Source organism: Lutjanus erythropterus, chromosome 6 (assembly GCF_056507025.1).
Source record: "Lutjanus erythropterus isolate fLutEry1 chromosome 6, fLutEry1.hap2, whole genome shotgun sequence".
In the NCBI taxonomy this organism is placed as follows: Eukaryota; Metazoa; Chordata; class Actinopteri; order Lutjaniformes; family Lutjanidae; genus Lutjanus; species Lutjanus erythropterus.
In genome coordinates this window covers 4,495,750-4,510,983 of record NC_139322.1, presented here as the reverse complement: position 1 = coordinate 4,510,983, position 15,234 = coordinate 4,495,750, and the positions used below count along the sequence as shown (strand labels likewise).

The window sequence follows — 15,234 nt, the reverse complement described above, 5'->3', positions numbered from 1 at the left end:
AGCATCAACAACAAGCAACAAATAATACAACTAAACAACCGAACAGTAAGAGGAAATATAAAAAATAGAAAGGATATGAGGTGCGACCAAAGTTGTGACGAGTCCCTCAAAACTGTTGAACAGATGCTACCAAACAAATTGATCAACTACAAAAGATAAAGAAGAGAACATGAGAGAAAATGATAAAAAATAAAAGTAGTTTGTACTCACAAAGGAGGAAGAAGCAGATCAGAGTTTGACGGACGTTCATGTTGAAAGTTCTGGTGGTTTGCTTCTCTTCTTTCTTGACTGATAAACCAGAAACTTCTCTAAAACTAAATGATGGAGTCCCTCCTCCAAACACCACAGACTCAAACTTCCTATTCTTTTATTAGTCTTTTAGAAGCTGTTGCTGAAAGATGTAAACAGTAGAGGTTTAAAAAAAAAAACAGATAGAGAAATTAGTCATTTTCGGTTTACATTAGTGAGAAACAACTTAAAGGGACAGTTCACTCCCTTCACAAAATCAAAAATACATATCTCCTCTTACCTGTAGAGAGTAGAGAGTTTTTTACACGGTGCATCAGTTCTTGCAGAGCCGACTAAACTAAAATGCTGAAAGATTTTTGTTGTTGTGATGTTTTAGATTATGGGTCAGGAATATGGGGTATCAAGAAAAGAGGCTAAATCAACAACTGCTCTCACCTGGTAACTCACCTGGTTTAAGCAGTGACTGAAGACTTGTGTGTGCAAACACTGATGAAACCACTGACGGCCAAAAACATTTTGTGTTTCATAAAAAAAAGCTCATGAAATGATACATGACATGTTATGTTGATATGTGCGACCACATTTTCTTGATACATGGATTTATACAATTAAAGATGTCCAGAGCGCAGCAGTAACCCTGCAGATAGAGAAAAACATGAACATGTCCATAATCAGACACTTTGATTCTTTTTTTGGACTTCAGAAATATGAGCCTGTGTTGGCAGTTAATGGAGATGTGAGGTGGGATGTGGAGTGTTTGTGCATCAGGAGAATAAAATCAAATGACACTTTTAGAAAATTCATTCAACACCACATAGGATGATTTTCCTTTCTCTTGAAAAACTTGTTTATTTTAAAAGATAATTCATGACACAGCGTTCAGCCGCTGCTCCCAGAGGAATTTAACCTGTTTCAAAGCTTTACAGCTCAATGACAAACATATCAGCTATAATCTCATCAGCGCCCCTAAACACACAGCACATCTAAACACAGGAAAGAGGAAAGGAGAAAGTTGACTGAGGTTTTGCCGGGTATCGAGGTTGCTTAACTCTTATTGGAGCACAGAGTGAAAAGAGGCGGGACTTAGGAGAGGTCAATCAGGCAGCAGCTGGTAATCACACACTAGAAAATAGTTTTCAGTACAGACTGTTGACAGTGAAGTCTGTGGATTATCCTGAGTAACTGAAACTGAGTGAAGCCCAAATTATAACCCAAATACCTTAAGATAAATTATATCTTCAACCAAAAAAGTTTACTTTAACAGTACTTTAATATATATATATTATATATTTAAGATGAGCTTATCTTAGCCTGAAGCTAACTGTTTTTATAGTTCAGTCATGTTATGAATGAGAGAGCTGTAACTTCTCACAGGTCGTCACATGAACATTTGTGTGTGAATGAGACTCACTCAAACCACTTCGTGTTCACCTGTTGGACACTGAGAGTCGATGAGGCGCTGAAGCTACTGCTGAGGCAAAGAAACAGTCGAGTACAGAGGAGCTGAAGCACCTTCAGCAGGGCTGCCGTTCGAGCTCGCTTCCACCCGAGGAACAGAGTAGATGATGTTATCTGCGACGCCTCGGGGGGCGCTGCTGAGCGACGAGGCTGCACCGTTGGAGAAGTCCACCTCAGAGTAGGTGAGTTTACTGGAGTCGTCTTCAGCCTGGAAGAAAACACACAGAGGTCAAAGGTCATTATTTACTGACAATTTTAGACTCAATCGCAACTTGAAGTGTTAATTTTACTTTGAGGCTACATAGATTCTAAGACAAAAAAAAATAATCCAGTGACAAACTAGTGAAAGATGCTTTTTTTCTGTCTTGTGCACACAAGTTATTATTATAAAATAATAACCAAAAAATCCCATGTCATTTGTTTTAGATATCAGCAGGGTTTTCAAGGATTAAGGATCACAAACTGACCTGGTTCCTGTTTTTTCTTAACAAGTTACTTTTCTGTCTAAATGAACAAAACAGACAGATGTGCAAGATGTTTTGTTTTCTTTCCTGACAGCTGATGAGCAGAAATCAAAACCATTACCATGTCAAGTTATTTTTTTTGTCAAAGGTGAGAAGTAACTAAGTACAATACTTTGTTACTGTACTTAATTCAAGTTTTCAGGCATCTGTACTTTACTTGTATCTTTATTTTTCTAACAGCTCTTTTACTTTTACTCCCTACATTTCAACACAAATATCTGTACTTTCTACTCCTTACATTTTCAAAATAGGCTCATTACTTTAGTTTTAATGCAGTTGGGGGAACTGCTGAACAAGATGTTACTAAGATGAAACAGACACATAGTGAGACTAGATCTTGGAGAAAAGGTGACATTCAGTTTGCTTTAAACAGAAACAATAGAAATGTCCTTCAAATGAATTTGTACTTTTATACTTTGAGTGCGATTTAGAGCCTGAACTTTTTCACTTTTACTGCAGTAAAGTTGAATCAGTTCTTCTACCTTGTGTCTTATTGACACACGAGTATCTATAGCTGCAGATGTTTTCTAAGCCTACAGTCTGAGAATAATTAAAACTTACTTTGTCCTGAGGACCGGCTGCTGTGACGAGGCTGTAGTTGTCTGTTGTTTCCACTGCATTTGGTTTGGTGTATTTGGCAGAAGTGTAAACTGTAGATATTTGTACAGGAGATCCTTTCTGTCTGTCCTCCTCTCTGGTGTCCTCATACACTCTGTCGGGCTGTAGGAAGAAAAGAGGGTTTTTGTTTTGTGTTAATATCAGCTGGTGACACAAAGACTAATGACTCTGACATGTCCCTAATTTACTCAAACTCACCTGTGTGACATCATCATAAACAGTTTCCTCAGTATGGTCTGAAAAACATGCAGCTCAAAAGATTAGGTTCACACATACGTCCCATTTTGACCAAAACGTTCTCGTAACTACGGAATCGACTTTGAAGAGTCCCCAGTATTTCTCAGTGAACGTGTCTCATGTGGCTGTGTGGTTTCTGGATTGACCGTCGACCAATCAGAAGCCAGACAGAAACATGAATGACCAATCCCTGATCCCTCCTCCTCACCTGAGACACAGCCACGCAGGCTGTCTGTGCAACAGCGTATCATAATATTTATATTATTGTTAGGCAGCGACCTCTAATGGTCGTAGTAATCATGACAGGAGCAAAGGAGGAAGTCAGGTGACATAATATAAAGACTGACAAGTCAATGTATAGAAGAGGTTTGACTGGATGGATGTATAAATAAAACGCGGGACTTTCACCCAGGTCGTCTCACTGATACTCTTTTGTGAAACCAAAAGTTAAGCCTGACTCATTGCAGCCTGCTGCACATGTGCAGTAGTATTTCTCCTGCTACTTCACACTGGGATGACATGATGCACTTAAAAAATTCTTTAATATTTGTAAAATTCTCAGAACATTTTAATCTTCAATGGATTGAAAATTCAGAATACTAAGAGTCATAATTGACCCTGTTGACTTTCTTTGCAGTTTGTCAACAGTTTTACACACCTCTCTGGTGATCCAGAGGAGAATTACACTGAATAACTCTCAAGTCACAAAGAACAAATTACACACAACCTACCAAGGTGTGTTATTTATAAGAATATTTATTTCACATATGAAAGCAGGTTTGACAGGTAAAATGTTGTTTCTGAGAAATGTTAAGTTCTGGATGTTGCCTCTGTTATGTGTGTGTGTGTTTTGTGTAGCATCACCTCTGGGTTTCCTGGTCCTCTTCCTGCAAAATATCAGCACAGCCACCAATGACACGATGATGACGATGACAACCAGAGTCAGACCAACATACAGCAGCACGTCTGTGGATGTTTGATGTTGACATGTTGTTTTGCATAACTGGACTCTCAGATACATGCAGGGACCTGAGGATCTGTTCATGCTGTGTTTTCACACTAATAACATCAACTAAATATTTACATTATTAAATCAATATGTAATAATAACAATAATAATTATACAACCCAACAATGATTAAAATTTCAACACAGGCAAGCACACACATCCATGTATTTGTATATCTACAGTACATGCATACACACACAACCTTTTGTTGAATTCTGTAAATGTACCTGGACCTCCAGCTGTTTGTTGCTGTTGAGGCTGTTTGGTGTCTTCAGTGGAGGCTGATGAAGGTGAGGAGCTTCCTGAACTGGAGCTTAAACTCTGTCTTGTTGTTGTTATTGTTGTTGTTGTTGTCACTGGTGTGGAGGCTGATGGGAGTGATGGTGAAAAAGGTTGAGGAATCAGTTTTGGTGTTGAAGTGATTGGAGCTGTGAAACATGAAAAACCCAGACACAGAGACGTCCTGATGATCAGATGCTCCCTGCAGACAACTTTCATTAAAGTAACATTAACAGTCGATGTATTTTTAAACATACAGCTGAATGCAGGAGGAAAACAATGTGTTTGGTTCAACAAATTAACTTCAGTTTTTCCAGTTTGAGTTTATCAGATATTCTGAACTGTTGGTTTTAAAGGAACATTTCAGTTTTCCTGATGATAAAAATATGCAGCTTCCGAAATGTATTAGACTGAACATGTTGTGTTATTTGAAACATCAGCAGCTGTCAGTGAAAAGTTCATTTCATGACTCTCAGTAGAAACTCACCATCTTCAACTTTAACTTCAAAATCTTCACTTGAATCTAGAATCCATCTGTCCAGACCACATCTGTACTGTCCAGAGTCAGACTTAGTCAGGTTTGTGATGATCACATACAGAACTGCAGAGGATAATGCACTAGTTCCTCCAGAATATTCAATGCTGTATCTGCCATTCTCATCTCTGTCTTTAGTTGTATCAATGAGAATGTCTTTATCGTCTTCACATTTTTCCCTACAGAAGATCCTCCTTTTTCCAGAGAGTATGAAGTTACACGCATGTCTGATGTTTCCTCCCTCCTTCTCTGTAATAATTCGATTTTCTGCACCGATGAGACTTTTGTTTCCATCCTGCAGTGCTGTTGAAAAGATGAAAAATCAATAGTTATTATCTGTTCTTACATCAGTTGTTGAAGTTTCACATTTACACAGAACCACAGACTCACACTGGGAGCTGCCCAGTTCAACCAGTCTGTGACTAGTGGTAACAATTTAATCCAACACAAATTTGATTTGGATTCATTCCCCAAACATTTTAAACATCAGACGCGCCACGCTGAGCTCTGTCTTCAGTTGTTTCAATGAGAATAACTTTTTCTTCACATTCTTTCCTACAAAGGATCCTCATTTTTCCAGAAAAAGAGAAGGTGCATCCATGTCTGAAGTTTGCTCCTTTTCTGTAATAATTTGCATCATTCTTTTTCTATTTGCATTTGTGAAAAACCGAACAAACCATCTGCTGAAAGACTCGAGATGCAGTTAAGATCCAGTGAAAGCTAGAAAGTGGACCTTGAGTTCTTACTGTCTTTGTGTTTCTTTTTGTTTTGTGTGTTTTAGTACATTTCTTTCTCTCTTTCTGTTTCTCTCATTCTTTCCTTGTGTGTTTGTGTTTTTTAGCTTCTGTGTTTGGTTCCTCAAGTTCATTTTCTCATGTGTTGATTGTCGCTCTGTGTGAAATGAGGTTTGGGGTGTGTTGTGTAACATGACAACACACATCTCAGTTTTTCAACAAGGTAGCTAACAGTGGTTCACTGCTGCAGTTCTTCCTTTGAAGCTTGTTAACATAAAATTAAAAAGAAAAAGATTAATGTATGTTTTCTGTCTTTGTTGCTAAGAAAGTAAATAAAATCATTTAACAAACAGGAAGTTTAAATGAAGCAAGACACTGACTTCTCTATTAGTCTGAAGAAATGTTTTGAAGCGAGAACTGTCTCAGTTACAGTCAGACTGGAGCAAAACTAATGGTAGGTTTAAAATGACTGACATCAGACAAATATCATGTTTAACCACAGAACAAAACAAGATCAATTTAAACAATGTAGATCAATACATTAAGATGAATATAAATTAATAAATAATCCCACAATGGGGAGATCTGCAGCACTACAGCAGAAAAAGGGAAGAGCAAAACAGAAACTCAACTAAACAACCGAACAGTAAGAGGAAATATAAAAAATAAAGTTGTGACGAGTCCCTCAAAACTGTTAAAAGATGCGACAAAACTAATTGAACGACTACAAAAGACAAAGAAGAGAACATGAGAGAGAATGATAGAAAATAAAAGTAGTTTGTACTCACAGAGGAGGAAGAAGCAGATCAGAGTTTGATGGACGTTCATGTTGGAGGTTCTGGTGGTTTAACGCTGCTTCTCTTCTTTCCTGACTGATAAGCCAGAAACTTCACCAGAGTCCCTCCTCCAAACACCACACACTCACACTTCCTCCTCTGTTATTAGTATTTTAGAAGCTGTTGCTGAAAGATGTAAACAGTGGAGACTTTGTATAAAACAAACAAAAAGAGTTAGTTAAAAAAAACAGAGAAATTAGTCATTTTCAGTTTTACGTTCATGAGAAAAAACTTAAAGGGACAGTTCACTCCCTTCACAAAATCAAAAATACGTATTTCTCCTCTTACATGTACAGAGAGTCTTTTTTTTACACAATGCATCATTTCTTGCAGAGCTGACAGCAGGCTGGAGGTGTTACAGGTAAAACTAAAATGTTCAAAGTTTTTTGTTGTTGTGATGTTTTAGATTATGTGTCAGGAATATGGGGTCTCAGAAAAACAAACACGAATCAAGAAAAGAGGCTAAATCAACAACTGCTCTCACCTGGTAACTCACCTGGTTTAAGCAGTGACTGAAGACTTGTGTGTGCAAACACTGATGAAGCCACTGACGGCCAAAAACATTTTGTGTGTTTCATAAAAAAAAGCTCATGAAATGATACGTGACATGTTATGTTGATATGTGCGACCACATTTTCTTGATGCATGGATTTATACAATTAAAGACGTCCAGAGCGCAGCAGTAACCCTGCAGATAGAGAAAAACATGAACATGTCCATAATCAGACACTTTGATTCTTTTTTTGGACTTCAGAAATATGAGCCTGTGTTGGCAATTAATGGAGATGTGAGGTGGGATGTGGAGTGTTTGTGCATCAGGAGAATAAAACCAAATGACACTTTTAGAAAATTCATTCAACACCACACAGGATGATTTTCATTTCTATTGAAAAAACTTGTTTATTTTAAAAGATAATTCATGTAACATGCATTTTCTATATTTAGCTACAATTGGCATAGCTCACGGTTAAGTTAACAAAATAAATTAAGATAACAGTTTTCCACAGTAACTCCCCAAACCCCACCCGTCTCTGCAAAATGGATTTATTTTGTGAAGCTTTCAGACTTTGGAAAAAAAAAGTTCAGGGTGAAAACTGTTCAAGATTATGACTGCTAACTGACTCTCATTGCTGGAGGAGGAAAATAAATTGCATACCATCACTGCAAGCTAGTAAGTTAGAAACATCCATCCATAACAAATGTGGTGTAAGTAAAAAACCTGTCACCTTATTTCCATCTGTGGAGACAGAGACACAAAAAAATCAAGGATCCTAGTAATTTCCCTTGTAGACATTCATCCACATTTGATAAAAACTAAACTTCTTACATACATACACACTTACATACATACATACATACATACACACACACACACACATACACACATATACATATATATATATATATATATATATATACACATACATACATATATATATATATATATATATATATATATATATATATATATATATATATATATATATATATATATATATATATACATATATATATATATACACATACATATATATGTATATACATACATATAAGCTTATCTTAGCCTGAAGCTAACTGTTTTATAGTACAGTCATGTTATGAATGACAGAGCTGTAACTTCTCACAGGTCGTCACATGAACATTTGTGTGTGAATGAGACTCACTCAAACCACTTCGTGTTCACCTGTTGGACACTGAGAGTCGATGAGGCGCTGAAGCTACTGCTGAGGCAAAGAAACAGTCGAGTACAGAGGAGCTGAAGCACCTTCAGCAGGGCTGCCGTTCAAGCTCGCTTCCACCCGAGGAACAGAGTAGATGACGTCATCTGCGACGCCTCGGGCGGCGCTGCTGAGCGACGAGGCTGCACGGTTGGAGAAGTCCACCTCAGAGTAGGTGAGTTTACTGGAGTCGTCTTCAGCCTGGAAGAAAACAAACAGAGGTCAAAGGTCATCACTTACTGACTGTTTTAGGCTTGATGGCAACTTCAAGCATTTAATTTACTTTGAGGCTAGATGATATTTAACACCTGGCCAAAAAAAAGTCGCACACACACATTTCGTTGGATCGCCTTTAGCTTTGATTACAGCACACATTCACCATGGCATCATTTCAATGAGCTTATGCAGTGTCACATCATTTATTTCTGTCTACAGTTGCAATAATGTTTCACCAAGATCTTGTATTGATGATGGGAGAGTCGGACCGCTGTATAAAGTCTTCTCCAGCACGTCCCAAAGATTCTCAGTGGGGTTCAGGTCTGGACTCTGTGGTGGACAATTCATGTGTAAAAATGATGTCTCATGCTCTCTGAACCTCTCTTTCACTTTTTGAGCCCGATGAATCCTGATATTGTCATCCTGGAACATGTCCGTGTCATCAGGGAAGAATAAAATCCATTGATGTAAAAACCAGTATATTCAGGTAGTGAGCTGAACTCATTATTTTGGGCTCATAATGTTGCTGAAACTCGACCTGAGCAACTGAAGCAACCCCAGATCATAACACTGCCCCCCACAGGCTTGTACTGTAGGCGCTAGGCATGATGAGAGCATCACTTCATCCACCTCTCTTCTTACCCTGATGCCCCCATCACTCTGGAACAGGGTAAATCTGGACTCATCAGACCACATGACCTTTTTCCATCGCTCCAGAATCCAGTCTTTATGCTCCCTAGCAAACCGAAGCCCTTTTTTCTGATTATCCTCACTGGTAAGTGGTTTTCTTAAAGCTACACAGCTGTTTAGTCCCAATCCCTTGAGTTTTCTTCACATTGTGCATGTGGTAACGTTCTTACATTCACTATTAAACACAGTTGTGAGCTCTGCTGTTGAGAGGTAACGAGACGAAAAATGACTTACAAGACGTAATGGGGCAAAAAAGACATAAGATAAAAGGCATAAGATGAAAAACTCCATAAAAGGCGAGCTGAATAATGAAGTAAAAGTAATCAAAAAAAGACACGACAAAACAAAACATGACATAAAAGAAGTAACAAGATGAAGGCACAAGATGAAAAATGACAAAGACATGAAACAAAAAGCAACGTAAGACATTACATGACGTACAAAGACGAAAAACAACGCAAAAGATGTAACAAGATGAAAAAGGACATAAGATAAAAAGACATTACAAGATGAAAAACAATGAAAGACATAAGATGAACACTGACATAAAAGACAAGACAAAAGTTACGTGAAAGATGTAAGAGGATATAATAAATTGAAAAAAAAGACGTAAAAGATGACAAAGACAACAATATGAAAAAGACATAACAGGGGAAACTGACATAAAAGACTAGATCACAGAGAAAAGATGAGATTCAGTTTCCTTTACACAGAAACAGTACAAATGTCCTTCAGTGGACTAATTTTTACTTTTATACTTTCGATACATTTTAGAGCCAGAGTCTTTTTTTACTCAAGTATCTGTGGCCTAAAGATGTTTTCTAAGCCTACAGTCTGAGAATAATTTAAACTTACTTTGTCCTGAGGACCGGCTGCTGTGACGAGGCTGTAGTCGTCTGTTGTTTCCACTGCATTTGGTTTGGTGTATTTGGCAGAAGTGTAAATTGTAGATATTTCTACAGGAGATCCTTTCTGTCTGTCCTCCTCTCTGGTCTCCTCATACACTCTGTCACCCTGTAGGAAGAAAAGAGAGTTTTTGGTTTGTGTTAATATCAGCTGGTGACACAAAGACTAATGACTCTGACATGTCCTAATTTACTCAAACTCACCTGTGTGACATCAGCATAAACAGTTTCCAAAGTATGGTCTGAAAAACATGCAGATCAAAAAATTAATTCCGTTCACTGTTAAAACAGAGAGTCACATGAAGTCCATGTCGACGAAAACATCAGGAACTAGATTTACCGATTTTAAAGAAAACTTCATGTTTTTTTCAGATCCTAGCAATGTTTTGGGCTGACCATAACTTCTGTCTTAAAAGAGAGTCCCCATTATTTCTCAGTGAACGTGTCTCATGTGGCTGTGTGGTTTCTGGATTGACTGTTGACCAATCAGAAGCCAGACAGAAACATTAATGACCAATCCCTGATCCCTCGTCCTCACCAGAAAAACTGCTGTATAGGCTGTCTGTGCAACAACATATCACCATATTGATATTTATATTTATTGATAGGCAGCAACTGTTAAGGGCTGCAGTTATGACGAAGGGAGCAAAGGAGGAAGTCAGGTGACATAATATAAAGACTGACAAGTCCATGTATAGAAGAGGTTTGACTGGATGGATGTATAAAGAAAACACAGGACTTTCATCCAGGAGACTGTGACATCTCATTGATTCTCCTGTGTGAAACGAAAAGTCAAGACAGACTTATTTAAAAATTTAAGTTACTAGAATTATGTTCTGTTACGTGACTTTTATATTTGTAACCCCTCCCTCAAGCTGAGAAAAGCAATTTAAAAATATGTGATGTCATCACGATGTCAAGTCTATGATCTGAGGAAGAAAGGGAAGTAAATTTAGACACTAGAAAACTTGCTTATTACTTACTGGCTTATGCACCTGGTGAGCAACTATCACTGGACTGAATAAGCGACATCTTTGCGTGCTGCATGTAGTTCATTATAACACATCTATGATTCTAACCCAAACAATGATCTTTTCCTAAACATAACCAAGAAGTTTTGACGGCTAAATCTAACCTAAACTGACCGCTTTACAACATTAACCTTGTTTAATGTCTTATGACTTGTATAATGTGCTTGTAAAGTAACGTCAATAAAGCCTACAGCCACTAACTGCTGTGACACTACAGGAGTAACAGGAGAAGGTTTGTTGTTCTGACAGTTTCTGTTGTGACCAAACCTTAAAGGTGTTGCTTTTCATCATGTCAGATTTTCAGCTATTTTTTGTGTTCATGCCACAAATGGTTCGGTCACACCTATACAGATGTTAGCTAGTTAGTTAACATACCAGGCTCAAAGATAGCTCACACTCATTTGAATGAAAATTGCTCACACAGCGCATGAGACAGAAGAAGTTTTATAACTTGAGGGTTTTCGTCCACATTGTAGCACAGTAGTGTTCCTCCTGCTACTTCACACTGGGATGACATGATACACTTAAAAAATTCTTTAAAATGTTGTGAGAGGTTTACAAATATTAACTTTCCATGGATTAAAAAATCCTAATTCAAAGAGTCATAACTGACTTTCTTTACAGTTCAAGTTTCCTGTCAACAGTTTTATAGACTTCTCTGGTGATCCAGAGGAAAATTACATTGAAAAAACATTTCACCTTTCAAAGGTCAAATTACACACAAAGTGCCAAGGTGTGTTATTTATAAGAATATTTATTTCACACGTGAAATCTGGTTTGACAGGTAAAATGTTCCTGAGAAATGTTAAGTTCTGGATGTTGCCTCTGTTATGTGTGTGTTTTGTGTAGCCTCACCTCTGGGTTTCCTCGTCTTCTTCCTGCATAAAATCAGCACAGCCACCGATAACATGATCACCATGACGACCAGAGTCAGACCCACGTACAGCAGCACGTCTGTGGATGTTTGATCTGAAGTTAATTTTTTACATGTTTTGCATAACTGGACTCTCAGATACATGTGGGGACCTGAGGATCTGTTCATGCAGTGTTTTCATACTAATAACATCAACTAAATATTTAGATCATAAAAATCCATATGTAATAACAATATACAACAATAAAAATAATAATTATACAAACCACCAATGATTAGAATTTCCACACAGACAAGCACACACATCCATGTATTTGTATATCTACAGTACATGCAGACACATACACAAACAATCTTTTGTTGAATTCTGTAAATGTACCTGGACCTCCAGCTGTCTGTTGCTGTTGAGACTGTTTGGTGTCTTCAGTGGAGGCTGATGAAGATGTGGGGCTTAAACTCTGTGTTGTTGTTGTTGTTGTCGTTGTTATTATTATTGTTGTTGTTGTTGTTGTTGTTGTTGTTGTTGTCATTGGTGTGGAGGCTGATGGGAGTGATGGTGAAAAAGGTTGAGGAATCAGTTTTGGTGTTGAAGTGATTGGAGCTGTGAAACATGAAAAACCCAGATACAGAGACGTCCTGATGATCAGATGCTCCCTGCAGACATCTTTCATTAAAGTAACATTAACAGTCGATGTATTTTTAAACATACAGCTGAATGCAGGAGGTAAACAATGTGTTTGGTTCAACAAATTAACTTCAGTTTTTCCATTTATGTGACAGTTTGAGTTTATCAGATATTCTGAACTGTTGGTTTTAAAGGAACATTTCAGTTTTCCCGATTACAAAAATATGCAGATTCCAAAATTTATTAGACTGAACATGTGTTATTTGAAACATCAACAGCTGTCAGTGAAAAGTTCATTTCATGACTCTCAGTAGAAACTCACCATCTTCAACTTTAACTTCAAAATCTTCACTTGAATCTAGAATCCATCTGTCCAGACTACATCTGTACTGTCCAGAGTCAGACTTAGTCAGGTTTGTGATGATCACATACAGAACTGTAGAAGATACTGGATAAGTTCCTTCTGAATATTCAATGCTGTATCTGCCATTCTCATCTCTGACTTTAGTTGTATCAATGAGAATGTCTTTTTTGTCTTTACATTTTTCCCTGCAGAAGATCCTCCTTTTTCCAGAGAGTCTGAAGGTACACTTGTGTGTGAGGTTTTCTCCCTCCTTTCCTGTAATAATGCTGTTTCCAGCACTGATGAGACCAGTGTTTCCACCTCGCAGTGCTGTTGAAAAGAAAAAAAATCAATTGTTATTATCTATTCTTTCCTCAGTTGTTGCAGTCTGATTTGTTTTACATATACACAGATCCACAGAAACATACTGGGAGCTGCCCATTTCAACCAGTCAGTGACTGAGGATCAACAATATAATTCAACAGAAATGTGATTTAGATTTCTTTCACAGATTTACCATTTCACCAAAGGACAAAAATAAAGTGCACCAACAAATTAATTCAACATTAAACACATGAAAGGAATGGAATGGATGGATGAATTCTACCTCAACAGTTGGATCATCTCTTTCAGATTACAGATTATGTATTTGGGACATGAGGGATCTATTTATTATGCAATGATTTTCCAGCAGACAGTTACTGTACCTAATAATCTTCAATTAACTTGGCCAGCAGACTTTAACATTGATGTTACAGAGAAAGAGTGGGATCATATATGTGAAAACATGAAGGGAACAACAGACATCAAAATTTGATTAATCCAGGTTGAGATTCTTAATCATTTTATTGGATCCCCTCAAGACTGTTCAGGCTTAAACTGAGAGACGATACTGAGGGAACGCTGAGAATGTCCTATGATTCAGAGCTATTGGCAAAAAGGTTCTTGAACATATAAAAAAACACATTACTCAGTAACCAACTCTGACATATTATCTTGAAGGACCACACATGGGGTGTTATGGATTACATGTAGTGGGATTACATAAAACGGATGCAAAACAATGATAACTGTATTCCATTAAGCTCCAGTAGGCAACAACGTTTTGGTATAATTGAGAAATAATTTCATAAAATCCTTTCAGCATATTGTGAATCAGGTGTTCTGAGAGAGAGCTACACTTCTGCACCTCCTCTATGGCTCTGTTTTCAGCATTTAGAGAATCTGCCCCATGACAGTAGACTTAACCCAATCGCAGATATTTTAAGACCTGAGGGACTCCTCCTACTAGTGCAGCTGTGCGTGCACGTTCCTTCGGTGAGACCCTGAATCAATGACAAACTACTGCAGGAAAAGTCGCTATAAAACAACATTATAATAAAGAGAAAAGAGCCTAATGAGCAACATGCTCAACTGGTCAGCTCACTCAGTTACTTCTGAGTTCACCTTCAGTTGTGTTAATTCATGTGTATCACGAAGCTTTGTCAACTGCCGAGAGGACCAGGCGGAGCTGTGAGCTGACAGACAGCTGCTCAGAGCCGGGGAGCTCTGGATGAGAGGGTGGGTAGCAGACTGGCGCTTCTGGAGGAAAAAAACACCAGAGTTGTTGTGATGCCGGCTACTTAACTGGATTTATCTTCAACCTACCCTGCTTCAACCTTCTGTAGCAACAACAAAGAAATCATGGAGTCACGGACCGGCCAGATGAGAGCTCAGAGTTTGTTTTTGAAACTTTTAAGATGAAAAAGTGGATTTATTTTTACTCCTGCCCCTCAGACCCTCTGCAGCAGCGATTCACGAAACAATTACAGATGTGCTGACCGGCCAGATGAGAGTTCAAAGTTTGTTTTTTTAAACTTTTGGGATTAAAAATGGATTTATCTTCATGTTTGCTTGTAAACCTGTGTGCAGCAGCACCATGGTGGAGCGACTGTGGTTTACAAAGTGAGTAAATGACACAATTACAGACACAGTGCTTTTGTACTGACATTTTTGGCCGCATGAGTCAAACCGTGTTGCCGCCCAGTTGCATTTTCATGACCGCTAATATCGCGGTGAGCTGTGCCTGACATGAACCACGAGCCGAACTTGCCTCCGAGTGGGCTGCGTCACATTGCACTGACCCCAGTCCAACAGTGGCGAGCCTCCAACAAACAAGTGTTGTGATACTGAACTCATGATTGCAGGAAAGCAGAGAAAAAGATGTTTTTAAGCTCTCAGTACTTCTGTATCTTCACACTGAACATTTATGTTTTGAAAAAAATGCAGTTTATCTCCTCTGTCAGTGTTTTTTTTACTGTCAGGCGTCTGTTTTATTACACACAGCTGATGTCTGTCGGTCTGTGCTCGCTCA

General features: G+C 38.1%; 2 protein-coding genes across 2 annotated transcripts; both read right to left on the bottom strand.

The window, feature by feature from the left end:
- Positions 1 to 1,123: 1,123 nt before the first annotated feature.
- On the bottom strand, positions 1,124 to 6,604 carry LOC146324704 (uncharacterized). Its single transcript, XM_084720317.1, has 7 exons — positions 6,432 to 6,604; positions 4,862 to 5,212; positions 4,329 to 4,523; positions 3,951 to 4,052; positions 3,048 to 3,085; positions 2,793 to 2,951; positions 1,124 to 1,915 (listed from the first exon to the last, which is right to left on the bottom strand). Exons 1-7 carry the CDS (start codon positions 6,469 to 6,471, stop codon positions 1,715 to 1,717), a joined length of 1,086 nt encoding a protein of 361 aa, XP_084576443.1. The 5' UTR covers positions 6,472 to 6,604; the 3' UTR covers positions 1,124 to 1,714.
- A 1,404-nt stretch (positions 6,605 to 8,008) lies between these two features.
- On the bottom strand, positions 8,009 to 14,919 carry LOC146324703 (uncharacterized). The gene is made up of 8 exons (XM_084722047.1): positions 14,893 to 14,919; positions 14,357 to 14,462; positions 12,861 to 13,211; positions 12,293 to 12,514; positions 11,895 to 11,993; positions 10,213 to 10,250; positions 9,959 to 10,117; positions 8,009 to 8,398 (listed from the first exon to the last, which is right to left on the bottom strand). Exons 1-8 carry the CDS (start codon positions 14,917 to 14,919, stop codon positions 8,198 to 8,200), a joined length of 1,203 nt encoding a protein of 400 aa, XP_084578173.1. The 3' UTR covers positions 8,009 to 8,197.
- Between the last annotated feature and the right edge of the window lie 315 nt (positions 14,920 to 15,234).

Coding starts and splice junctions, on each gene's coding strand:
- LOC146324704 (XM_084720317.1), bottom strand. CDS start 6,471: ATGAACGTCCATCAAACTCTGATCTGCTTCTTCCTCCTCT. Junction 2,952..3,047: donor TTTATGATGATGTCACACAG/GTGAGTTTGAGT, acceptor TTCTTCCTACAG/CCCGACAGAGTGTATGAGGA. Junction 1,916..2,792: donor CAGCCGGTCCTCAGGACAAA/GTAAGTTTTAAT, acceptor GTTTTCTTCCAG/GCTGAAGACGACTCCAGTAA.
- LOC146324703 (XM_084722047.1), bottom strand. CDS start 14,919: ATGAAAATGCAACTGGGCGGCAACACG. Junction 12,515..12,860: donor TGAAGTTAAAGTTGAAGATG/GTGAGTTTCTAC, acceptor CATGTTTCACAG/CTCCAATCACTTCAACACCA. Junction 11,994..12,292: donor ACAGACAGCTGGAGGTCCAG/GTACATTTACAG, acceptor AAACATCCACAG/ACGTGCTGCTGTACGTGGGT.